Below are 26,205 nucleotides of genomic sequence, written 5' to 3' on the forward strand. Positions count from 1 at the left end.
TTAATTTTCTATTTACATATGTGGTTGTTGACTCATCCAAGTTGGGCTGTGAATGATGAGCTCGTACAAATTAAAACTGCAAAAGAGCATTGGGCCGACATCCGAAAGAATAAAAGAGGCGGTTGGAAAAGGTGCCACCCAACCAACTTGCGCTTCATGGATGGACTTATATATAAACGAGCTATATTAGAATATAAAATAATATATGTTGATTTTTAGTATTTTGTAAGACGTAAGTTGTTACCAAAGATGTTTAGGACAGTGATTTTGTCGGTTTTTCAATGGATAATTGTTTTTTTCATAGAGGATCCTTAATGTCGTAAAGTTTATCTATTTTTTTGCGTTAATAAAGTTTAATTTGGATAAACAATTTAATTAAATATTAAAAAATAATTTAAATAATAAATATTTATATTAAAAATAATTTATAAATAAATTATTTTATATTTAATTTTTTAATTTTAAAAATATTTATTTTAAAAAATATGATGAAAAATTTATTACAAAAAAATTATTTTTTTAACTTTTGTATAAATATTTAAATAATTTTTTAAAAAAATTATAATTTAATTTTATAAATTATAACATACATTAATATTATTATTTTTTATAAGTTAAAAATTATAAAACTAACTTTTAAAATTTCGCAAACGACCATAAATAGACATGCAATTACTGCATTCATATAATTTCTTCCTATGTTGACGTATTTCTTGAATAAAAAGGGAATTGTGAACTTTTAGCATCTACTAAACATTTTACCCGTGTTTACACGGTAATTATAATATTAATAAATAAAATATAATATTGTAGCTATTATAAACTTTACAAATTGTTAAGGTTGGAAAATTAATAATATTGATTATGATAAATATTTAGTGTTTGGGTTAAAAATCTAATTATATTTGTGATGTGCGCGTGATTGTGTGAATAGTTGCAGTCCAAATAAAAAGAATAACTAGCACAATATATAAAAAAAAAAATAAAAAACAAACAAAACAAGGAAAAAAATCAAGTTTAGCCCAAATTAAAATCATATTATACTACTTTTATAAGTCCAATTAGTAATCTAAGTCCATTCACTTATATTAATGGCTAACTAAGTAATGAAACTTAAATTTTATCTGAACAAAAATAAAACTATCGAATTTATTCCTTCTCCTCTCTTCTCTTTCATCCACGTGAAAAACAAAGAAAAAGGAAAGCAAACCCTAACATAAAATATTATCCTAACATAAAATGTTATGTTACTTCGAATAATATTTAGAAAAGAAAGAGCGACTCATTTTCTCATTCTATCACCATATATTTAAGAAAAAAGAGTTATTCTATCTCTCATTAGCTAGACACCAAATCAGAAAAAGAAAAGCAAATGTCTAGTCAAAACATAATCAGAAAAAAAGGTCATTTGTTTTCATATGCATGCAAGAAAATTTTTTGATGATATATTCTTCCATCTTCACTACCATGTTAGAAAATATAAAGAAAAATGGAGGTAACTTTTTTCTACTTTAAATCAAGGAGTAAAATATTTTTTTGGAGTCAAAGCACAAGATTAAGGGTTTGGATTTATCAAGTCTATTGAAGATATGTTTTTAAGGAAGCTGCGTTATTTTCTCACTGATTTCAAATTCCTGATTTTTGAGACTGATAGAAAAAAAAAGAAGAAAGACTACAGCTAGTCCTAGAGTTAAGAAGCTGACTTTATGAAGTAAACCTCCGTTTAGAAAAAACAAAGTTAATACAAATAGGAAAATAATTTCAGATTACAAGGAAGGAGAGAGAACCAGAATCTGAGTTTCATTAAGAACTTTTCTGTGAGAGTTTAACGTTTTGGACAGTATTTCTACATCAAAGAAACATTCCGCCAAAATAGAGAGCTTCATCAGAGAGAGCTGAATCCGATTCAACTTATAGCGTAAAGGCTGTAAATCATCATCTCCTTTATGATTTACTGTTTGTATTTCTGTTTCAATGTTGTATCTTTCTTTGTATTCATTCAGTGATAAAAGACAAAAAAGATAGGCATTGAGAAAAATCCATTGAGAGAAAAGATTAGAGAGATACTTGGAGAGAAAATTCAATAGTGATTTCAGATTTTTTTTTATTGTCTTTCAGTTTTTGTGTCATGTACCTAAGAGGTCTCCCTTGTTAAGTTGGATAAGCACTTAGTATATTGAGTCTAGGTAGTTACATAGCCAAGTTAAGTTTATGTTGAAGCTTGATGTGTCTCTGATAGGATTATGTTGAGTCATTGGGATTGGTGTATGTAATACTTGAAAAGATAGTGAAAATTTTATCAACGTTGTGATAGAGACTGGATATAAATTATATTGCACTAGACAATTGAACCAGGATACATGGTTGTGTTATCTTTTTCTTTCCTACTCTGATTCTATTTTTTACGATTCATGAGATAAAATGAAATTGTTTCCTGCTTAATCCAATACGCACAGAACAAACAGAAGCCAAGTTATAAGTTCTGGTTTAAAACTTTATTAAACAAGTAAAAAGAAGGTCATAGATTCAAGTTCAACCCCCTCCTCTAAGTCATCAAAAACCTTCACAAATTAAATTTTTAAATATTATAAAATTAAAAAATTATTAAAATTAATTTAAAATAACAGTTTAGTATCATTTTGAATTTTTTATATATTCTATATTTATATTATTCATGTAATACGCAATTAACATTACTTATCTACTAATTTATTTATTTAAAGCCAACAAAAAATAAATAAATTAATCTTTTAGTTAAAACAAATTTTGTACTACATTTATAGTATTTTTAATTTATTTTAAAGATATTTGTGCTCAATAATCTTAATTTATGAAATAGATTTAATTTTAATGTGCATATAAAATGTACGTCTAATTATAAAATATCCCGTCTAAAAAAATAACTAAATTATTTTCTATCGTTAACTGGCCATCAACAAGAGCAGTCAACAAATAATTTTTTTTTATAATAGATGGATCAAAATTAAAACTCTCTTATAATATAAAGAATAATACAAAAATAAACAATTATTTTAATAACATGGATTAAAGAGGACATTTATCTTTGTCTAATTCTAAAAATAAAAATATTATCTAAACATTAAAATTAGGTATTAAAATTAATAAAATATATATTATTTAATTTATTTTTAATATATATCTTATATTCTAATATATATTTTATACTATTAACTTATTTTAATATACACATAACATAATTTTTTAACTTTGCTAGATCAATTAGAGTATCAGTCAATTCTGTCAACTACAATTTAGATCGCAATATAAAAGTCTAATAACAAAAAAAAACCCACAACATTATCCAAACGTAATTTTATGTTGAAGAGTGCTATACATTCAAGTCATTTGGTTTACAAGTCATACAAGTTGGAAAAAACTTAACAAAAAGCACGCTGGCCCATATACGATTTTCATGGCGTGCTTCGCGTTCCTCCTTCTCCTCATCTTCTTCCTTCTTTCTCTCATTCTTCTTCTTCTCCTACTCTTCTTCTTCTTCTTCCATGAAAACGAGTTTCTTATCAAATTTGTTCGATCTCCTTCGTGCGTTCTCTCTTTACTTTTTCATTTGTTGTTTTATCGGCGTTTATCATTGGTATTCTTGCTTCGATTTTTTTTCGATTTTTATGGTTTCTGAAATCAAGCTTTGAAATCATTTTGAAGATAATGCAACTTCAGAAACACACCCAACCGATTACAGAAATACACCCAAACGGTTACAGAAATACACCCAAACGGTTATAGAAATACACCCAAAGGATTACAGAAATACACCCGAAGGATTTAAGAAATACACCCAAAATTCGTTAAAGTACACCTTATGCATAATTCAGAACTCTTCTTCTTTCTCCTCCTCATCTTCTGTTGTTTCTTCTTCTTCTTTATTTTCTTATTTCATATTCTCATCATTCTTTTTTAGAGGAAAAAATCAAACAAAGAAGAAAAAAACATAATGTTGTAAAATCAAAAGAAGAACGAGGAGAAACACGACGATGAAGATGAAACACTTCAAAAACGAAGAAGAAGAAGGAGAAGAAAAAGAGGAGGCATAGAGAAGAAAAATAAGAAAAAATAAATTACTTGTATAATTTGTATGTGGAGAATTTCTCTTTAAAATAATGTAGGAATCAATCATATTTTACTAAAGAAAAAAAAAATGCATATTAATAAAGATTTCATTAAAGAAGAATCAAGTTGTAATTGGAAGGATCTTGGACCATCATATAACATTCAAAATCCTAAAATTCATAATCAAATTAAGGAAGCTGCTGCACTTCGTTTGTGTATGATGAAACAAAGAAGGAAAGTTTTGCTCATCAAGAACCAACGGCCATGAAGCCTAAATCATGCAACGGCTAGTCCTAGCTTGTGTCATGGGGATTTGGTTCCATACCATTTATGAAGAAGAACAAGTCCTATATATAGAGAATTTATCGAGGATGGAAACAACTTTTTCGTGGAGATCATATTGAGAAAAATCAGATTTTAGTGCTTGTGTTTTGAGTGTGTTCTTCATCTATTGTGTCTAGAATTAAGAGTTTATTGAAAGAAACAAAAGGTAAAGTGAGTGTTCACACAAAAACCATATATTCTATTTTGTTTGAGAGTTGTGATAAAAAATGTGCTTGATTGAGTACACTTGATTTTCCGTAATTAGGTTGAGTTAGCACCTAAATGTTGAATTAAGTTTAAGTTGACTTAGGATATTATAAGAGTGTGAGTCTCTTGGAATTAATGACTGTAATCTGTTTTGATTATAGTAAAAATTCTACCATTATTGTAGTGGAGACTGGACGTAGATTACATTGTACTTTATGGTCGAACCAGGATATATCGTGGTGTTCTCTTTCTTCTTTAACTCGTTTATTAAAATTGTTTTCATTTTGCTGTTCTAATCAGGGCATTTTTTCAAATTATCTGCTGAATTTTGAGTTCTGCATAAATTATTTAAATAATCTAAAAATAGTTGAATTGATTTAAACCCCTTCTCAATTCATTTAGGAATATTCACTTTATTTTTATTTTTCACTATTACTCACAGTAAAAAAAATCGCACACCCCACCTTCCCCTCCCACTTCCACTCACGACGTTCACCCTGTCATCTTCATCTCCCGCTCCAGTCACATCGTCGTATTGCCGCCACAATTGGTGCTGATCATCTACTCGCCGTAGCAATGGCCCCGGTCTTCTCATAACGACAATGACGCCCATAATCCCACAAAGAAAACCAACCGATTCTCCTTTACGTTATTGCGTCGCCCAGCCTTGTCGTTGAACCGATGTCGTAACTCATCCATCTTAGCAAGGAGCTGCCGAAGACAACATTCACAATGCCATGAAGGGATCTCCGGATGGCACCCACTGTGTTGCGTCCAATTATGCCGTCGATCAGCCCTTACCCAATCCTCTCCCACGCGATTTATTTGTCGTAAAAGGTGGACAAAAGACTCCTCGTTGTCAATTGCAACGGATATGCTCAGAAAATAATTGTAGGATATTTCTTTTGTTAAATTTTAGATTGTTATTTTTTTAAACTTGGGATGTTTCTTTTATAGTTTTATTCGATGCAGGTCGGCGCAGCACGACGCATAGAGAAGTAACGACAGAAGACAACAATAACACAACGGACAATTGAAGATGAGATACCAATTACGTGATGAGAGAGAATTTCACGCGATAAGAGGGAGTTTCACGTTGATGAAGCGATTATGTGATGATTGCTAATAGAAAATTACGTTTTGCTAATCTTAATTTAGTGACGCTAATCATAATTATTTAAAATTCTATTTTTTAATTCAAACTCTTATTCTTTTAATAAATTATTTAAATTAGCTAATGGTATAATTAGCTCCCTATACTTTCTTTTAAAAAATATACATTACTACTTTTTTATGTATTATTCTAGTTATCCTGAAAATACAAAACTTAATACACATTTTTTTTCAATAAACTTTTATTCTTCCTGAAATATGATTTTTCATGCATGCTATGGATATGAGAAAAATATAAAAAAAATCAAGATTTATTATTTTTCTAACACTGTATTTTTTATTTATATTTTTAAATATTAAAAATTAATTTTTAAAATATTAAAATGTTTTTAACCATTTATAAATTAATTAAGGACTAAACTATTGGCTAAAAATAATAAAAGTGGCTTTATAGTGTTTCTCAGTTATAAAAACTACTTGAGTTATGATAGTAAGAATATTTGCAATGAAATATTGAGTTAATAGTCAAAATAGTTTCTTAAAGATATTTCGATTTTCATTTTCGTATCCGAAAGAATAAATTAATCAAATTTGACCTTGAAAGATAACCAACCTAATCATGTTAATCCCTCCATTACTTTTCTTATTGACGGCGCTAACAGAGAATGACGTGGCAGTTATATTCTTTTTTGTCAAGCATGGAACCAAGGCAAGCCCAAACCCGGAAAAACAAACCCTAACCATTACTCGACCCGGTTTCTTAATAGAACTCCCTCACTGATTGTCTTTTCTTGCTCCTTCATGGTGGAACACTGCACGAATCCTCCATCTTCCCTGGCAACGGCTCTGCCGCCACTACCTCGGTTATGGTCGGTCTTGTTGCCGCCGACGACGCTACTTCTGTTGCCTCCACCCATGCCTCTTCTCCTGCTACTGACACCTCTACTAGAGCTGCCACTGCTGACGTCTTTGCTGCCTTCGTGGATGCTTCTGTTGCCTCCGCTGACTCTGCTTCTGGCACCAATGACTCCGCTACTGCAGCCGATGACGCCGGTGCTACCTCCGAAGTTGGCCACCGCTTCTCTGCTTCACTTATGCTGTCGCACTCACATAGTAGCTATGCTTCCAACTCCTCCATGTGAAGCAAGAAGAATGATGAAAAAAATGTCTTGTAAAATATCCCAAATGGAGATGACACCATTGTCGTAGCTGGAGACGACGGATTTGAATTGGAAGTGGTGGCAGCACCATCATTGGTTGAAGTGACTATACTTGGCATTAGAACTTCATCTAGTGGACCGACCACCAGGAGTGGTGGTTGGAATGCTTAAAGCTACTCAAAGGAGTGGTGTAGCTACATTTATTGTCATTGCTTGTTTTGTTCTCTTCTGATTTTGGCTTTTCCATTAAGCCTAACCCCACATCCTCATGCATATTCACTTCTTATTGATAAATAGGGGTGTATGCGGATCGGATCGGATCGGATATGATATTCACGTTTTTTAGTGTTGGATCTGATTCGATCTGATCAACAAATGTGCGGATCGGATCAGGATATCGGATATATTCGCATAATTGAACATTATCTTTTTAATCATATTTCTAGGTAAAAAATTCAATAAAAATATTTCTTTCACACTTTTAAACCTATTTATTCCTAAAATATTTTTAATCAAACTTTTCTTAAATAACAAAAATAAAATAATACAATATATGAATAATAATTACTAACTAAAACATACAAACAAGTAAATATAATATCAAACATATATATTTATTTCTTTATTTTTAATTATTATTGTGCATATCTGCAGATCCACGGATCGGACATGCGGATGTAGAGCAGATATCCGCGATCCGATCCATAAAAGGTACAGATCGGATCCTACCCAATCCGAAAAAACTATTATTTTTTTAGTTAGTATTAAGTCTGACGAGAATAATATTCTACAACCAGTAATTCGTTGATTTTCAAACCAATGCAGATCGAATGCGGATATTTACCGCGGATCTGCGGATACAATCCGATCCATAAACACCCCTATTAATAAATCAAGAGAAAAGAGGGACAAATTTTCAATTAACAAAACAGAATTTTTGTTGTTACCATCATTAATTTCATGATCTATTGTTGTGTTTGACCAAACATCGATGAAAATTTTTGGTTTATCAAATTAGAGAATTTTCATAAGAATTAAAACAGGATTAATAAAAGTTAGAAAGCGCTTGTTGTGTTATTGATTTAGACATTTAGTACATTTCAAGCTCCAAAAGGGACATACTAACAATAGTCGTATACTAACAATACTCTACGATTACTGGTTGCGGATAATATCGCGATCTTCTTCGTTTTCAAATGATATCACGATCTTCTTCGTGACCATAGATTAGGAAAGCAAAGAATAAAAGTGAAAATGAAAAAGAACCTTACATCGTTTTAAGTGTAAAATGATATCGTTTATTATACTGTACTGTCATTTTACATTTCAAGTAAGCAAACTATAATATAGTCTCAAGAAATTAATGAAAAAATAAATGTGATTTTTAAAAAATTATTTAAAAATTAATTTGATTAAAAAATCATTTAAAAACAAAAATAAGAATACATCAACGAATTTGACTATTAAATCGTGAAATATCTTTAGAGTATCAATACTTTTAAAAAAATAAATTAATTTAAAATAAAAATTTATATTAAAATTAATTTATGAAAGAAAATTAGTATCATTTTAAAAAAATTTAACAAAATTATTTTAAAAAATCGTTAGAAAAACTTGATTATTAAAAAAAATTTTTAATATTAAAATTATTAAGAAAAATCACATTTTTTTATAATATTTAAAAAAAAATAAATCTTTTTATAAAGAAATAAATATATCTTTAATTTATTTATTTATTTTTTATAATTTTTACGTTAATAAATTTTATTTCTCTTAAAATTTTAATAATTTTATTAATTATTTATTTATTTTTATTTTTGTGATTTTTATCTAACGAAAACAGACAAAAGATCATTAAAAATAAAATAAATAATAAAAATTAGTAAAATTTAAAAAAAAGTATCAATATAAAAATTATAAAAAATAATTAAAAATATATTTATCTTTTTATAAAAAAAATTATCTTTTTTCTTAAAAATATATTTATCTCTTTATAAACACATTTAATGTTTTTTAAATATTATAAAAAATTTAATCTTTCTTAATAATTTTAATATTAATTTTTTTTTAATAATTAATTTTTTTTAACTGCCTTTTAAAACAATTTTTTCAAAAATTTAATTATTCTATTAATTTCTGTAATTTTACAAAATTTTTAATTAAATTTCTATATATTTTTTTAATTTAATCCCTACCCGCCAAATATTGTTTTTTAATTAGATTCTTCTTGATAATAATTAATTTAATTATATAAAGACTCAACTAAAAAAATTAATAACAAAACCCAAATAAAAAAAATATAAAAACCTAACTAAAAAAATTAGTACAAAAAACTCATTTAACAAAAAATATATAAAAATCTAATTACAAATTTCACAAAACTATAAAACTATAAAACCTTTTGCAAAACTATAAAAGTAATAAAGCCAAGAGAATAATTAAATCTTTTAAAAAAATATAGTATCATTTTAATAAAAAAATCAATAAAATTTTATTACTATTACAATTATATAGATATTATAGATAAAATAATTAAAAATAATATAAATTTTTGATTGAATTAATACTAGGAAAAACAAATTGCACTTAGTTTTAAATTATTGTTTACCACAGATGTTCTTATAAAACTTAAAATAAAATAAAATAAAATAAAATTAGTATTGAAAATGCTCTAAGTGCATATTGCATATTGCAAATGGCAAATTTCCAGTTGAATTAAATCACGTGTAATTAATTTGGTTCTACAAACACAAATTAAACGAACCACAAGTCTTTACCAGTAAAAGGGTTTCATTCATTCAGGGCATAGATTTTGTTTTATTCAAATCAAATCACACAGAGAAATTTACAAACGCAGATCTAATCATTCAATAACGATTTAAAACACAATATTAGTAGTTCTTACCTCATAATAAGACAACTTTAAGCATATACATATTTAAGATTTACACACACACAAAACTTACAAAGGAAACAAGCAGACCACCAAAAAAGCACAGGGAATATAATATTATTTAATATTTACAAGGGGGTTTGTATGAAGGTACCTAATTAAGAAAACGTAATTGATCTGGTTAATCTCTAATTAAAAGTATGATTAGGCAGAAAGGAGCTTAAGATTTACAATGGAGAGAAAAGCGGTCCAAGCCAAACAAGGCTTTATCAAATCAGCAGCAACATGGTTGACCTGCTTAAACACACGCATGCACCCATACAGGCACCCAAACAGACCCAGGCACAGCACCATGCCCACCCTCGAAGCACCTGCACCGAACACAAGCGGGTCCCACAGAACCGTTAAGAGGAGCTGAGCCACGTAGAGCACCACAGCTACGGGGTGCTTGTGGAATCCTCCTTCGGCCCAAACCATCCAGGCCGAGAGGCCCATCAGGAAGCCCGAAGCGGGTAAAGTTAGGTGTAGGGCCCACGAGGGCGGGAACCAGAAGGGAGTCTTGTGATCCATGTGGTGGTTGGCACGTGACATGGAGCTCGATATATATGCGGAGAAGAGCGTCAGCGACAAGGGGAGAATAACGGCAATCAGGAGTGACCTAAGACCGCGTTTGGCCATCGCCATTTTTTTGTCCCGTCTGGTTGTTGTTGTTGTTCCTCCTCCTGCTTTGGTGTCTGCATCGTGTGTGACCCGGTGTTTGAGTTCTTGGGAAGCCATGGGAATGGAGGAAGAAGAAGAAGAAGAAGAGGAGCTTGAAAGAAACGAAGGAATATGGGAAAGGGGAGCGATTGGTTTTGGTTATAAGGTGAAGCGTGGAATTCTCTGGTGGGTGGAAGGCATAGAACAATGGCTTCAATGGGAACCATGCCGCGTGTTCTTGCATGCCCGTGATGTGGAAGTTTGTGACAGCGACACGTGGTGCCGACGTAATATTATCGATTATCCTTGATTAAAAAAAAGTAGAAACCAACAGCTGTTGTATGATGAGTCGATTGCGTTTGCCGACTAAACATCAAACACCATCATATATTCATATTATCCCTTTAGATTAATTTACTTCTTGCTGTATTATCAACAAACACCATTTAAATTTGTTACATTGCAATAGAGTTTTACACTTTGTTTGGATGAGATGCATTTGGAGGGAAAGAAAATGGGGGAGGAGAAAATAGATGGAAAAAGTGATTTTTCTTGGTTTGGATCAAAGGTAAAATTGGATGAAAAATACAAAAGTGCATGTGGGACTCAAGTTAAAGTTTTCTCCTCAAAGTAGCTAAGAAAACTAACATTGGAATGGTAACTTAAGTAAAAATATAAATTTATCCTTTCAATATAATTAAAAAAACATTAAAAAAATTTGTCTTTTAAAAACCAACAGAAAAAGATTAATTAAAAAAAATTTATTATTAACAAAGATAATATATTAAAATTCTAAAATATAATTAGAATAATTTTTTTTGTTAAAAAATAATTTAAATACATTAATATATTATAATTTATATATAAAATAGGTAAAAATGTTAATGTAATTTTACATTTTTTTCTTTATACTTTTTCTTTCATCTAAACAATTTTTTTAATTTTATTTTCATTTATTTTCTCTCTCTTCAAACAATATAAAAAATAATTTTTTTTTCATATTCTTTCTTTTTATTTTTTTTCTTTTATTTTTCATCTTTCATCCAAACAAAATGTTATAGAAATTTGCTATTAGTCCCGATAAAGAGAGGAGCTGGTGGAGACTGCGCCTCTTTACTACTCAAATAAGATTTTATTTATTTTTATTTGTTTAAAACTTAATTAAACTATGTCCTTTTAAACCCTAAATTCAATATAAACACTGACCGAAGATGCAAGCAAATCACTTATTTTATTTAATTCTTCTAGTTTCATGCTCGTCTTCACACATTAGTGACACTAATTTTTTGGATCATCATGCTATAAGTCATGTTTAGCATTACAAATCTCTTTTCTAGAGATAAGATTTTTAAAAATATAAATATAAAATATTTTTTATTTTATGAGTCATCTTTTTTAATTAAATTAAGTTCATTTAATTTTAATTTTAATTTTTTATAATTTATTTTATAAAATAATATATATAATTAATTATTAAATTAGTTATCATGTACATAAATATATATGTTATTTAAATTATTTTTAATTTATATTTTATATAAACGACATATGTAATGATTGATTTTTGATATATATATATATATAAAATATAGTATGGTTTTTTATTTTATTTTATATTTAATTTTTACTAAATAAAATAATAAAAAATTATGTTTTTCAATGGTATTTTTTATTTGGAAGTCAATAATTAATTCATCAATGACTAAAAATTTATTTAAAAATTTGTTAATAATCAATGTATTATTATATACACAAAATAAAATTTAAATTCATAATATTTATTTAAACAAATTAATAAATAAATAACGGGAACAATTAAATTGATTATAATAATTTTTTTGTCAGATAATAAAAAATATTAAAAAGTTATCGTAATTTATTATTTTTATCATATTTTTGTTATTAATCTAATTTTCTTTAAGCGGAAGTATAAAGAGCCAATGGAGTATCTGTACAATTTGTACAATAGGATTTAAAATGTTCGATTCAGTAGGATAACAGATCCTGGTACCCGGATAGTTATTCTGGACAGTGTGAATGTATTGTGTTTGAGAAATTAGTAGCATTTTATCCTAAATGTTCATTTTTTAACTCATATTAAGCTAAATAAATAGTCTATTATACATATTGTACAAATACTTCATTGGCTCGCTAGCGAAATTTTTTTTTAATCTACAAATTTAATAACATATTTTTAATTTTAAATATTAATGACTAAGGATAAAAAAAGTAATAAATTATGAAGTTATAATATTCATCTTAATAAGTTTTTTTTGGTATGCAGTAAAATTTGTTTCTGTTAAGGTGCACCACTGCACCGGGCCTTTGCAATAGTTAAGACTCAAGAGTTAAGACCAAAGTGAGAGTTATAGTGAAGGTGGGCCTTTCAAGCTTCAACCCAGATTATTTTGTTGACCAAAAAGTAAAAGAAAAAAAAAACGATGACAGAAAGTCCGAAAGCGTTTCCGTTTGTTAATGATCGGAGACGGAGTGGTGGAAAATGGAAATAGGAGGAGGAAGAAAACTGAAGAGCACAGAAACCATGGCTGTTCAATCGGTGACGCGCTCCGCACCACCGCCCAGAAACAGATCAAAACCCATCACTTTTCTCCAAAACCCCAAAATACCCTTCGCAGCTTCTCTTCTCTTCGCCGATGCCGTCCTCGTCGCTCTCATAATCGCATTCGTCCCCTGTAAGTTTGAACCAAAACCAGAATTCAAAACAATATGATGAAACGGTTCCCGATTTGATCTTTGTTGTTGAATTTTGATTATTTCAGATACGAAGATAGATTGGGATGCTTATATGTCACAGGTGACTGGGTTTCTGAAAGGGGAGAGAGATTACGGAAACCTGAAAGGTGACACTGGCCCTCTTGTTTACCCTGCTGGCTTCCTTTACATTTATTCTGCATTTCAGTATCTTACTGCTGGACAAGTTTACCCTGCTCAGGTCACTATCTTTCTCATTCATTCATTCATTTCATTTCAAGGATTATTGTAACTTATATTTAGTTGAAATTTGGAATTGCCTTTGCTGATGCAGCATTCTATTTATAATACTAATATGCTAGTCATGTGGTGTGATGTTTTATTGAAAATATTCACAATTGAAGAGTACTCAGTATGGTTCAATGACTGGTGAATTCATGGGAGTAATAATACTTGATATTGTGGCTTATTGCTTGTTTCTCTTTCTGTTACTGCAGATTTTGTTTGGAATCTTGTATATCATTAATCTGGCAATCATTCTCTTAATCTATGTGAAGACTGATGTGGTAAGGGAACCTCCATTATGCCTCTTCGGATGTGCTTCTTCATACTCTTTTTCACACGGCCTTCATTCAACTAATTGTATAAGTCATACGTACCACAAAGAAACAAGAAACACATTTTGGAGCCCCAAAGGATCTTAATTGCTGATCTTTCTCCAACCCTTACCTTCTGATTTGTTATTGCTCTTGATTCACACTGTTTTGAAATTCTTTGACAGCTTCCATGGTGGGCCCTTTGTTTACTTTCTCTATCTAAAAGAGTGCATTCTATCTTCGTGCTTCGTCTCTTCAATGATTGTGTGGCCATGATGTTTCTTCATGCTGCATTACTCTTACTCATGCACAGAAGGTGGAATCTAGGTTTGATTGTGTTCAGGTAATTGGGCTCTCTATCTAAAATCATCTTTCTATAAGGTCAAAGTGTTTACAAGACTTCTCTAATTATTTGTTAGTGTTGCTGTTTCGGTAAAGATGAATGTGCTTCTTTATGCTCCACCTTTACTACTCCTCATGCTAAAGGTACAGATAATATTGACAGTTGAGCATGTTGTATTTATTATCTGCTTGAAGTTGTCCCAAATGCGCTCATATAATCTCTTTTACTCCAAATATTTGCAGTCTATGGATATCATTGGGGTGTTTTGGGCATTAGCTGGTGCAGCACTGGTTCAGGTCCATACCTGTTTCCTTGAAAACAGTTGTTAAATGTTAACCTTTTTCATGATGTTCTTGTTACTTTATTCAAAATGCTTTACAATGTGATCAAATATCGTGATGATCAATTCTTGGTGTATTTCTTAAATATTCTTTCCACATTGTTAGGTGAGTTGGTCATATTAGGCTTCAAGAATGATTTGTTCTCAAGCGTAAGCACTGGCCAGGTTTGCTGTCATTGATTAACTACTCTACGGTAAAAATACTCCTACAGATATTATTGGGGCTTCCTTTCCTAGTTTCACACCCGGTTGCATACATATCAAGAGCCTTCAATCTTGGCCGTGTCTTCATCCATTTCTGGTACTTGTGCTCTTAGTTTGTATTTTGAATTTGATGTATCCATTTCTAATCTTTTTAATAGTTTCTATTATGTGTTCTGATATATTAATATTATTTACTTATATGCATCAGGTCTGTAAACTTCAAATTCATCCCTGAACCAGTATTTGTGTCCAAGGGATTTGCAATCTTTCTGTTGGCTGCTCACCTCATATTACTTGCTTTGTTTGCGCATTATAGATGGTGCAAGTAGGTAAAAATGTTTATTTATTTATTTTTCCTTAAGTTCTATCCCGAAAGGATTGTTGCAAAAGTATTCTTAATTATTATAATCAAATTAATATGATTGACCAGAAGTCTTGATGCAACAGATAGCTTGAACATGATAACGATTTAATAATGACCATCCATTGACTTGCATTGTGAACGTTTTTGTCATGATAGTGATATGTAGGATTCTGCTGTACACTTGATTGAGATATTGTGCAGCTGGATTTTTTATGTTTACTTATTTAATTGCTCACAGACATGAAGGAGGGCTTCTCAAGTTTCTGCATTCCAGAATTGTCTCTATGAAGCTGAGGTTTGCACTTTTCTTTTCCTCTGCTTCTCCAAAGTTTGGCAAGAGTAGTTCATCAAGCATCAAGATCCTCACTAAAGAACGTGAGTAAACATTTTCATTCAGGATTTAAGTGGATAATAGTACTTCCACTTTTTGTGACAAGTTATACTGAATCTTGCCTTTTAATCAGATATTGTGACAACTATGTTTGTTGGGAATTTCATTGGCATTGTATGTGCTCGGTCATTGCATTATCAGTTCTATTCGTGGTAAGTCTGCTGGGATTTGTAATTATTGCTATTACTATCTTTAGATGAATAAGTTTCTTGGTTTAACTAGCCTCTGTGCAGTTGTGTAAACCAACTCTATTGCCAGCTACTTATTCTGTTACATTTTAAGGAAGTAACAAGTGCAATGGTGCTAAATCTTGTAATTTGGCTATTGTACAGGTACTTCTATAGCTTACCTTACTTGTTGTGGAGAACACAATACCCAACCTTGCTGCGGTAGGTTAATCCACGTTCCTTGCTTTACTTTCAATTTTCATGGCTTTTTCTTTTGCCATTAAAGATCCATATATCTGTATTATCGATCAGCTTGATTTTATTCATCGGAGTGGAGGTCTGCTGGAATATCTTCCCTTCGAATAATCTCTCGTCAGCTCTGCTTTTGTGCCTTCACTTAGTTATTCTGTGGGGTTTGTGGTCTGCTCCACCAGAGTATCCTTATGCACAAGATAAACCTTCCTCTCGCAAACACAAATAGTTCAAAGGTTCTTCAACGGATGAACTGGATAAATGAGTTTCCCCTTTGATGTAAATTTTCGTGTTGTATCTTCAGGCAACATAGGAATGGCAATCGCTTTAGATCTTGACTGTCACATTTTGACAAGTTTTCTGCTTTTTGTTTTCTTTACCTTGTAACTTACTGTAAGAAGTTTTGCACGGATATTTAGTGATGGTTTGTGTTGCATACTTGCATGTCTTAAAGGAGTGTTGCCATCATAACCCAAAAACTAAAAGAGTAGTATTTTAACTACTGGATTAATAGCACTTGCCTGTTAACACGTTTGTTTCATTTATTAAGTATATACAGTATACAATATACAATAACGAATCTAATATTAGTTGATAATACTTAATAGTAATGTGCTTTCAGTAAATTATTTTAGCTTGAAATAATAAAATAAATTATAAATATACTTATATGGTAGAAGTGCATCGTAAGGGACAATCTTATTTTCTTCTATCTAATGTGTTTGTTTCTTTCCCTGATTATATTGATCGACCATGCAACCATGTGACATAATAAACCTACAAAAAGAAGTGTATTTTTTTGTAACCACAAAAAATGAAGTGCAAAAATTGAAAAATGGCATAATTAACCATTAACCAACAGCAGTCAGCACTGCCATGACATGAGCTATTCAAATTTGAATATGAAAAAATAAATAAAAGAATAAAATTGAACGGAATGCCGCTCAATGCTCTTCAATTTTGCCCATGTCAAATGACGAGAATACCCATCGATACTTCATTTGAAAATTTGAAAGATCATATACCTACAGATGCAGCACAGTTTTTATTTTATTTATCATTTTTTTCATAAATAGTTTGATCTCTAACTCTATATTATTATTATTATTATTATTATTATTATTATTATTATAAGAATATCGGTTCCGCTACGTTACCAACAGCATATCTGCCAACTTCTGTCAACTTTTATTTATAATTGTGTTTTATGGGAGTGTGTTTGTAGATGTGTCTAATAAAAATGTCTTTTTTATAACTGTGTTTAATAGAAGTGTCTTTATAGATATATTTTATGGATGTGTCTCTTTATATATGTATTTAAAATATATTAATTATTAGACACATCTACGAACACACTTCTATGAAACACAAATATAAATAAGAGTGGGCAGAAGTTGTCAAATAATATGTTGGTACCCTATATTTTTCCTAAGAATATTTTCAGTTAATTTACACGTAAAGAAAAGAAGCCAAACCAATGAAAGGTCAGTATTGTAATTGCAGAGGAACACATCGAACCCAACGGGACTAAAAATACAGAGGAGTGAGTTCGTGAGAGAGTGGATTGCAATCACAATTTTTTTTCTTGGTTTCAAAAAATTGGAAAAGAAAGAGTCGCCGTTTTGTAGGTGGAGCTGCTGCGTTCATCATCATCATGGTTAGTCTCTCTCTCTCTCTCTTCTTCTTTTCCTTTCATTTTCATCATCCTTTCTCATTTGCGGATCTTAATTTCAAATTTCGACCCTATTAGGGTTTCTGAAACTCGATTCCCTAAAGCGCTCATCAATGTGCCTCTTAATTATGCCTCTTCGATTCAGAATCCTTTTCCTACGTTTACCGAACCACAGATTTACCCCCCAAATTGGACGTCGCATGATTGAGAATCCTCTTTGATTGTGTTCCCGTTGATGCTACCTATTTTAGATTCATTTCATGTTTTAAGGTTTTCAATACCTAGATTTTGCATTGTTGCCTTCGTTCTGTTTCGATTGGCTTTGTGACGTTTTGTAATTGCAGGACGGACAAGATTCGGAAGACCCAAAGCAAAGCACTGCTGATATGACAGTTTTTGTAAGTTGTTAAGCTTTTTCTCTATCAAGAAGAATTAATGGTTTTGCTCATCTATTGCATGTTCTCACATTTTAATAAATTATTTACTGATTGTTGATTATGAGTTATCCTCTGCATCCCAATGTTCATGATGAGAGTGGGAATATACAAATTTGCTTTGCATTATAATAGCATTTGAGAACATTTTAGCTTACTATTTTACATCTTGAGCTACTTATTTTTAATATTTGGTTTTCATTACTGCCTTCTGCTACTTACATTTACCTATGCTGGTAGTGGTTGGTGTGCCATGTTCCATTATGAGAGTGGAAATGTGTAGAGTATTGTCCTAGATTGTAACGTTTGGGATGGGATTATAGTTTAATGAGTTAAATTGCTGCTGTCATTCTCTTGAATGTAATCAGTTTTGACCAATGTCATTCCTTCTATCCTTTTCCAGGTGCAAAATCTTCTTCAGCAGATGGTGAGATGTATATAAGAGCTGCATTGCTGATTTGCTGAATTTCAATATATTTCACTTTTGCTAATAAGAATTTTGTTTGCAGCAAAATAGATTCCAGACAATGTCTGACTCCATCGTCACAAAGAATATCCTTTTAAATTTGGTTCTTGTGTGTTTAAATAATTGAATTTTTTGTGCTTTGAAAACTTGAGTTATTATTTGCATCTCAGCATCAAGTCTGCAAACACCCATGTTATAGAATAGGTTAGAAAAAACAGACATGTTGGTGTGCAACTGTGCATGCATAGCTGAATGAATAATTAATTATTTCCATGCATAGTTAAATCTTAGGGGTCATTTTCCCTTTAAAGAAAATGGAAAATGCTATTTGTACACCAAAATCAACCACTAAAATCAGCCAGCTGTGTGGTTTAATTTATTTTCAATATTTATTTATATTCTAGCATATATTTTATACTGGTGGCTGACTTTTGGTGTACACGTAGCATAACCCAAAGAAAATACATCCTTACCGTGGTTGTGCATTTGCAAATTGTTCCCCAATGCATTGTAAGGTTTTGTACTTCTGTATCTGCAGTGTCATGTTGGCACAGGTGGAAACTGATGCCAATTCTTACATGGGTATTGTTGATTTATTCAAATTGAGTTGCTGAAATAGTTGATTTCCTTGACTTCATTGCACTTGATGAGATGGGAAACCGTATAAATGAGTTGGAGCAAAGCATCAATGACCTAAGGGCAGAGATGGGAGTGGAGAACTCGCCTGCAGGAGGTACCAAACCAGAAGATTCCAAAGAGGAGGGTTCAGCTTAAGTGTCATTTTCGTGTTTCAACTGCCTTATATTCTTGTGTCGTATACATCAGGATTTTGGTACTGTTGGTTCTGTGTTTATCAGTGGTTCAGAATTCATATATTTGCTATGTACCTATGAGTGCACTTTCTCCTTTGTAGTTAAACAAAATATCGTACTGTTCTTTTATTAAAAAAAAAAGAGTACTGATGACTAATTGTTTGCCATTTCGACATGGGATATGATCATGTGTTATTTGATGAGGATATTATTAGCTATTGATTTACATTGCGAATATTGTGATTACTTTGCTATCCTTCGCACCTGCTCTGCATAATTTCTACGTATCAGTTTTCAGATTTAATCAAACCTTGTTTTCATTGGCAAAATGGGTTACAATAGAATCAGAAATGAATGGAATGGAATGGAGTGGAAGATGAAATAAATTAGAGATGGAATGTTCACTTTTTTAATTATAATATTCTCTATTATTTGTTTTTCATTGTAATAATGACAAATCCATCCTTAAATATACAAATGAGAGTAGATTTTGTATTCGATTTCACTGTACTGTACTGTGTCTGTAATGTAATATTGTGGTTATCTAAAGTCTAAACTTTGGGGAGCAATCCATTATCCATGTTGGGGAATCTTGGACCTTAATATAATATTAGGAACCATAGCATCTCCCATATGTTTCCTGGGAAAGAAGAATGAATCTTGGTGCGCTATCCAATTTCACATCTACTTAATCTCACGGTGTACGCAGATTGGATCGGATACGGCCGAAAATTCGATCCAATCCGCACAATTCTCATCGGATCGGATATGATATCCGCATTTTTTAAGTGTCTTTGCGGATCGGATCGGATATCGGGTATATCCGCATAATTGAACATTCTCTTTTTAATCATATTTCTAAGTAAAAGAAATTCAATAAAAATATTTCTTTCACACTTTTAAACCTATTTATTCCTAAAATATTATTAATAATTTTTTTTCTAAATAACAAAAATAAAATAAAATAATATATGAATAATAACTACTAACTAAAATATACAAACAAGTAAATATAATACCAAATATATATATATATATAAATATATATATATATATATATATATATATATATATATTTTTAATTATTATTGTGCGGATCCGCGGATGTAGAGCTGATATCCGCAATCCGATCCGATCAGACTGCGGATCGGATGCGGATATCTATCACAGATTTGCGGATACGATCCATCAACACCCTCGAACTTGTTCACTTTTCAATTGGCACATAATCCCATATGTATATCAAGTTATCAGCAGAGGCTTTAGACTCGCGTTCCAACGGAATCATTGAAAAATATTAGTAGCATGGAAAGTGGTTTTAACCCAAATAAATCTGTTACTAGTGATTAATTTCAACACCTTTTTCTGTTTGTCTTATTTTCTTCCGAACAGCAAGCAATGATAGAAGAGTTGAGTTAGAATGTTAGATACGTGTATGAAAAATAGTATTATCCGCACGTGGGCTTTGAAGAAGCAGCGAGGAAACTAAGATCATTGACAGAGGTAACAAAAACAAGTGTTAAGTACTACTATTTAACTCATTTCATTTGACTATTTTTGACTTGCACTTCCCTATGCTTGCTTAGATGCATGTACATGCATAAATAAATATAGATTTTGAGATTTGCAATTCTGCATTTAAAACAATATAAATTTTTACTATTAAACTCATTATATAAAATTGTTAAATCAGGAAAGCAAAAATATTATATGTAGATATATCATTCATGTTTCCATGGAAATCTCCGGTGGAAATTTTATCAAATGAAAAAGCACAAACATATTAAAACAGAACAAGCCTGATAATGATAAGTACATATAGGAATAACATAAGAAACTTGATGGTGAGTCCATAAGAAGATGCAAGAAATTGGTGCTAACTATTGCGGCAACGAGTGATGGTGGCGCAACCACGGGTATAAGGATTAGCCTCTGCACCTGGCTTGCAGTTGTAGTAGGAAGCACCTCTTTGAGAGCATGGTACCGTGTTCCGCTGCAGCGCTTGATAGCTTATGTACTGCGACGTTGCTAGAATGCGCCTGTGCGATGATGAAAACTCCATCTCCACCAACTCACCCTCTTCCATGCACTCTTCTATGGAGCCTTGGCAACTTCTTGCTCTCATTGCCACCAACCTTAGGCGATGGTCGCCTACGGCGGTTGCCTTAGGCAGAGACATGGACATCACTACCGTGAACATAAACATGGTTAGGAGGACAAAGGCACTTGCCATTGCTTATGCTTACAGTTACAAATATGGTGCTATTATTCTTCTCTCAACTTTCTATGTTGTTTCCATTTTATACAGGTTTCTTACTTGGAGAGTGTGAGTGGGAACTTAACTTGTTTAATAAGCATTTCAATTTGATAAGCATGGACAATTTTATATATATTAAAAAATATATATATCTAATTCTTTGGTTTATTTTCTCAACCTTAAGAGTTACTAATAATAATATGGTAACAAAATGGGCATGAATTCAAGTGGCCAGCTTACTCGTCCGTTTAAACAAGTATTTGAGATTCGAATTACGTCTTGTGTATGCAGCAATTCATTGGTCGGCGCAGACTCTTGAATGGAGTTTTGATTCACAGCGGATTAGTCCTTAACTTGTCGGATTAGGAGATACACAAAATTTCAACAGACAACAACCACCTAAAAGAAAAACAAGAACCTATCAGTATCATAGCTTACAAGGTGTTGTAATGTTCAAGTTCAAATGTGTTCCAATTGCAGTGAAGAAAGTTGGGTAGACGATAAAATGGATAGCCTTCAAAACCTACCAAGAAAACGATATAAACAATGAGTTAGGGAGAATCGATGATACGGGGTTTACATTCAAAGCATTAACTTCATTTTCTTGCTCTCAATTCAAACCATTAACTACTTAAACGCTAATAATGTATTCGGCCTGTGTGTGAATCACGCAGAATTCTAATTCAAACAAAATGAATGTTGGCTTTGAAATCAGATTTGCCACGTGAGGCGACCACAAATCTTTTAACCGCAAAATTCGGTTGGATAAGTATCAATGAGAAACTGATCCTGGAGAGTGGAAGCCTTTTTTCAAGTTCCTTCATTCATACTGCACTTATGGCTTCAATGTACCCACGAAATTATAAGCAAACAATTAAAAGGATTAATCATACACAAGTGTGACCAAAGAATATTTGATTCAATGGTTAATGATGTGTCTACTTGCTTAAATAATTTTTTAACATGCAAAAACTGGCCAGTGGCCACCATTATCAGTTCTAGAATGTGATTAGCTTAATACTAAAACTATTAACAGTTAACAGTTGGACTGGGAAAATTATAAACCTTCTTAAGAAATCGTTGCCATTATAGTCTTATCTCAAATAAGAAAAGTGAAAAAAATAGTAAAAGAAAAAGATAAAGAATGGCCAGAGTTATATTATTTATAAGCATGATAATAGAATATTGTACTGGTTTACACATTATTCATCCCATAGGCCATATCCATTGCATAATGGATGATTATGCACCCATTAACCTTTGATTATGGATCTATATATAGACCAAACTGCTAGGTGATGATTATAACCAAGAATTTATGTAGCACAAAAATAGACTTGGGTTAAGTACAAATTAAGTTTGTTGCCAAGGTACAGTTTTTATTTTTCCATTCATAATAAGTCTCAGTTGTAACACTTTGCAACTGTCAGTAATGATCGTTAAGGAATGATGTACACATAAATATTTCTGTGAGACATAAATAAATACTTGCACTCTAGAAATTCTGTAACAAAAGTATGCCATGTAAAATTTCTCATCTTTCTAGCTTGCTTAAAAATGCTTCCATTTCTGGTAGCTCCTTCACAATTTGCTGCCAGTCAGGCATTCCCTGCAAATTCAGTAGAAACTTTGTTGGTATGTAACTGATAGTGGCATAGCAATAAAAAGAGTATATGCTATACTCAATCAGGGAAAAAATAAAAAAAAAATAATAACCCTTAATGCAATTCTTCTAGCTAGTCAAATGATAAATTTCGTGATTGCTGCAACTAAGGTGACAAAAAAATTGAAACCAGTATTACAACCATTTCTTAATGATCATCAAGCTTTTCAAACAAGCCATCACAGAATGAAACAAATCCAAAACAATGGACTGATTCTTACAGTATTTTACAAATGTGATTCCTCTCATGCATCTTATGCTTGTGTAAAACATGCTTTTGACTAAAGTCATATTATGATGCTCATAGTTTTGTTGACATTTGGCAAGTTAATAAATATCACATCATCAAGGGAAAGCAAATGAAGTTTTCTCTGAAATGACACTTACTTTCCCCGATCTTCGAATCCTCCCATCTAAGCGCATTATTATGTACACGTCTTCGCCAACAGTAACTCCTTCAGATTTCTGCTGATCTCTTATCCACCTACATAAGTTATCATGCACCTATTAGCAACTACTCTTTTTCCTCCCAAAATAAATGGAGAAAATTTATTACAAAAGCTGGTAAAGATAAGAGAATATTACTGTTCCCATTCTGCTTGCGATACAACTTCAGCCTTGAACCTGATTTCTGCTTTCAACTTTGATTTTGAAGCTATGGACTGTGTTCGCTTATCAAAATCTTCCTAACATAGCTTTATGGGTTATTGCCATCAAACAATACTTTTAGATGAAGAGAAAGATCCGTGAAGGCAAAGGTGATGTGAATCTTACCCCAATGGACGGAAGAGCTTCAGCAGCCTTTTGTGGACGACCAAAACCTTTCTTCTCAATTTTTGTTTTTGTTTTGGTTTCCCTACCTTCTCCCCATATGACAGGAACTAACAGGACACCACGTCTAACGAGCTCAGTGCGAAATCGTTCTGCTCTTTGCAAAGCCAAAGATACTGTTTCTTTTTTCCCAGCTAATATAACCTACAACCCAAGCTTCAGTTAAAGCATAGACTTTATGTTAAAAGGAAGGGGAAAAATATCAAACAGATAAAGTGTGTGTGTGTGTTTTGAAATGAGATTGAACATAGACACTCACCGGCCTAACTGTGTCCCGTAGCTGAACAAGTTCAACTACACGATTAGTTGTTAAGCGCAAAGGCAGCCTTGATAGTGTCTCATCTCGAGATATTTGTTCAATCTGCTCCTCCTCCTTTTTATTGTCCCAAAAAAATAATGCCACAAAAGCAACAATGCCTGCACATTGCTGATTCTGGTGCTCAGTCATTAAATGAAGGTAAAATGCACTTGCACAATGCAGTCACAATTTTTTTAAGTTAAAAAAAATAGGACTTGCAAAAGCGTGAACTAACAATTTAACTATCCCAAATTGAACATTTATTTTCAGTATTTTTAACAAAGCTAAGTAGTTCTATATTCACCTCCAATGTTAATGGCAGCATTCCCTGCAGTTTCCAGTAGATCAGGAGCACCATCACCACCTTGAATTGCACGGATTAGCCTGGGTAGAGTGAAGAACAATGATATTCCTGCAGCTGCTGTGAATGCCACATAAAAAAACCTCCTAACCCCACGAAACGGTGCCTGAACTTCACTAATAAGTTTTAGATCTCTCCGAAAACTGTTGCCAATATCTTCCCCACCTATCCTGGCCTGGTTGCATGGCAACAAGAGTGAAGGTCATAAATTCCTTTCAAAATTTTGCAACCTGGCATTGTAAAGTTGTTGAGAACTAATTAAGAAACCTCTTCTTGTAGTTCTTTGAACTCAGGCAAAGCTCTAAAAGAGGCCAAGTCTGGATCATTGAGAATTGTACCAAATTTTAGGTTGTATTCCCTCAAAGCAATACGGAGACTATCGGCAGCTTTCTTTCCTTCCCCTCTTTGTAACCAAACAACAACCATTAAAAGTAAAGTTAATCTCCCCAACTTCAACAGTGACAGCATCATAAATATAGAATAGAACTATACCCTAACCACTGGCCCTATGTAAATCAATTGAATTTTTCCATATCATTGAATAAATATAACAGAAAGTGCTAGGAACTGGATAAATTAGTCACTTTAGAGATACCAACATGTTCGGTTGCCAGAAACTGTGAAAACTATTGAATAGTAGATTAATGCCTTACTACCTCACAATTCAATAATTCATGCAGCGAGTTAAATCTGAATTTATAAGAACTACTACAAAACACACAAAATGGAATGCACAAGCAATTAACCTGTATGCGTGGCAGCAAGCTTTGTTGTAGAAAGCAGCTTGGGCCTCCACAGGATTGGGATTCAAGGTAAGCGCTGTTTCAAACTGGGCTAAAGCATCCTTAACCTAAGGAGTCCCAAGAAAAAGAAGTGAACTTTGGGGACCAAATACTTGGAGAACCAGAGGAAAAAAAATAAATAAATCAACAACGAAGGGGATTAAGGAGGAAGTCCACGATAAAATACCCTTCCTTTGGAGAAGAGCTGAAGACCTAAATTGACGCAAGATTCAGCAGTTTGAGTTTCAGCTTCTGCGGCCTGTGACGGTGGTGAGGAAGAAGAAGAAGAAGAAGAAGAAGAAGAAGAGCATGAAATGACTGAAAATTGAATCTTTTTGAATGGGCGTATGAGAATGGAGTTCGTAAGGGGATTGCATGGCGTAGTTGGAATGCTCCACTTTGATTCAGAGGAACACAAAAACTGTTGCTGCACACCGACTCCAACTACAGCCATTGCTTTCTTTTCAATTCATCTCTACCTTCCTCTCTGTTATTCTGTTATCCAAATCACTCATAATCTCTACCCTCCGTATTTACTACTATTTCTCAAAATCGACGCTCAGGATCTTAAATTATAGTGCTCTTTTGTTCTCCCTGCTACGACGTCGCTTCATCAGTAACGCACCTAATAAAACTCCACAATCACAATTCACAAATATGGCATGCCAATTACCATTAGCATTAGGGTATTGCAACCGGGTTTGTTACATTAAATATTGCAAATATCATTTGCTTGCATTATTATTCTCTTTAATTGTGGGTTCGATTCTTGTGATGT

General features: G+C 32.0%; 5 protein-coding genes across 8 annotated transcripts; 2 read left to right on the top strand and 3 right to left on the bottom strand.

Moving 5' to 3' along the window:
* Positions 1-9,734: 9,734 nt before the first annotated feature.
* LOC112695807 (translocator protein homolog) lies at positions 9,735-10,671 on the bottom strand. Its single transcript, XM_025748295.3, has one exon. The coding sequence runs from the start codon at positions 10,558-10,560 to the stop codon at positions 9,988-9,990; it is 573 nt and encodes a 190-aa protein (XP_025604080.1). The 5' UTR covers positions 10,561-10,671; the 3' UTR covers positions 9,735-9,987.
* A 2,137-nt stretch (positions 10,672-12,808) lies between these two features.
* On the top strand, positions 12,809-16,289 carry LOC112695809 (dol-P-Man:Man(5)GlcNAc(2)-PP-Dol alpha-1,3-mannosyltransferase). Its single transcript, XM_025748296.3, has 12 exons — positions 12,809-13,175; positions 13,263-13,435; positions 13,692-13,760; positions 13,976-14,133; positions 14,210-14,276; positions 14,376-14,429; positions 14,686-14,774; positions 14,886-15,002; positions 15,280-15,416; positions 15,506-15,584; positions 15,765-15,821; positions 15,912-16,289. The coding sequence occupies exons 1-12, from the start codon at positions 12,983-12,985 to the stop codon at positions 16,078-16,080; spliced, it is 1,362 nt and encodes a 453-aa protein (XP_025604081.1). The 5' UTR covers positions 12,809-12,982; the 3' UTR covers positions 16,081-16,289.
* Positions 16,290-17,327: 1,038 nt separating this feature from the next.
* Positions 17,328-19,441, top strand: LOC112695810 (heat shock factor-binding protein). Of its 2 annotated transcripts, XM_025748297.3 has the most exons (5): positions 17,328-17,508; positions 17,868-17,921; positions 18,361-18,384; positions 18,467-18,509; positions 19,067-19,441. In XM_025748297.3, exons 1-5 carry the CDS (start codon positions 17,506-17,508, stop codon positions 19,195-19,197), a joined length of 255 nt encoding a protein of 84 aa, XP_025604082.1. In that variant the 5' UTR covers positions 17,328-17,505; the 3' UTR covers positions 19,198-19,441. The 2 variants fall into 2 exon arrangements, with proteins under 2 accessions (XP_025604082.1, XP_072054064.1); XM_072197963.1 differs by lacking the exon at positions 18,467-18,509 and having other exon boundaries at positions 17,339-17,508; positions 18,361-18,391; positions 19,043-19,441.
* A 1,670-nt stretch (positions 19,442-21,111) lies between these two features.
* Positions 21,112-21,468, bottom strand: LOC112695813 (rapid alkalinization factor). Its single transcript, XM_025748302.3, has one exon. The coding sequence runs from the start codon at positions 21,466-21,468 to the stop codon at positions 21,112-21,114; it is 357 nt and encodes a 118-aa protein (XP_025604087.1).
* Positions 21,469-22,850: 1,382 nt separating this feature from the next.
* On the bottom strand, positions 22,851-26,189 carry LOC112695811 (protein LOW PSII ACCUMULATION 1, chloroplastic). Of its 3 annotated transcripts, none has more exons than XR_003150523.3 (9): positions 25,615-26,189; positions 25,392-25,495; positions 24,913-25,048; positions 24,589-24,820; positions 24,246-24,403; positions 23,930-24,130; positions 23,741-23,837; positions 23,543-23,639; positions 22,851-23,101 (listed from the first exon to the last, which is right to left on the bottom strand). XR_003150523.3 is itself a non-coding variant. In XM_025748298.3 (9 exons), exons 1-9 carry the CDS (start codon positions 25,879-25,881, stop codon positions 23,027-23,029), a joined length of 1,371 nt encoding a protein of 456 aa, XP_025604083.1. In that variant the 5' UTR covers positions 25,882-26,189; the 3' UTR covers positions 22,851-23,026. The 3 variants fall into 3 exon arrangements, 1 of the variants encoding a protein (XP_025604083.1); XR_011862854.1 differs by having other exon boundaries at positions 23,741-23,850; XM_025748298.3 differs by having other exon boundaries at positions 23,741-23,841.
* Positions 26,190-26,205: the final 16 nt, after the last annotated feature.

This window comes from Arachis hypogaea, chromosome 6 (genome assembly GCF_003086295.3).
Source record: "Arachis hypogaea cultivar Tifrunner chromosome 6, arahy.Tifrunner.gnm2.J5K5, whole genome shotgun sequence".
Lineage (NCBI taxonomy): Eukaryota > Viridiplantae > Streptophyta > Magnoliopsida > Fabales > Fabaceae > Arachis > Arachis hypogaea.

Coding starts and splice junctions, on each gene's coding strand:
- LOC112695807 (XM_025748295.3), bottom strand. CDS start 10,560: ATGGCTTCCCAAGAACTCAAACACCGGGTCACACACGATGCAGACACC.
- LOC112695809 (XM_025748296.3), top strand. CDS start 12,983: ATGGAAATAGGAGGAGGAAGAAAACTGAAGAGCACAGAAACCATGGCT. Junction 13,176..13,262: donor CATAATCGCATTCGTCCCCT/GTAAGTTTGAAC, acceptor TGATTATTTCAG/ATACGAAGATAGATTGGGAT. Junction 15,417..15,505: donor CAAGATCCTCACTAAAGAAC/GTGAGTAAACAT, acceptor CCTTTTAATCAG/ATATTGTGACAACTATGTTT.
- LOC112695810 (XM_025748297.3), top strand. Junction 18,385..18,466: donor AAAATCTTCTTCAGCAGATG/GTGAGATGTATA, acceptor TTTTGTTTGCAG/CAAAATAGATTCCAGACAAT. Junction 18,510..19,066: donor TGACTCCATCGTCACAAAGA/ATATCCTTTTAA, acceptor ACTTCATTGCAC/TTGATGAGATGGGAAACCGT.
- LOC112695813 (XM_025748302.3), bottom strand. CDS start 21,468: ATGGCAAGTGCCTTTGTCCTCCTAACCATGTTTATGTTCACGGTAGTG.
- LOC112695811 (XM_025748298.3), bottom strand. CDS start 25,881: ATGGCTGTAGTTGGAGTCGGTGTGCAGCAACAGTTTTTGTGTTCCTCT. Junction 25,496..25,614: donor AGCTCTTCTCCAAAGGAAGG/GTATTTTATCGT, acceptor GGGACTCCTTAG/GTTAAGGATGCTTTAGCCCA. Junction 23,102..23,542: donor GGATTCGAAGATCGGGGAAA/GTAAGTGTCATT, acceptor CTGAATTTGCAG/GGAATGCCTGACTGGCAGCA.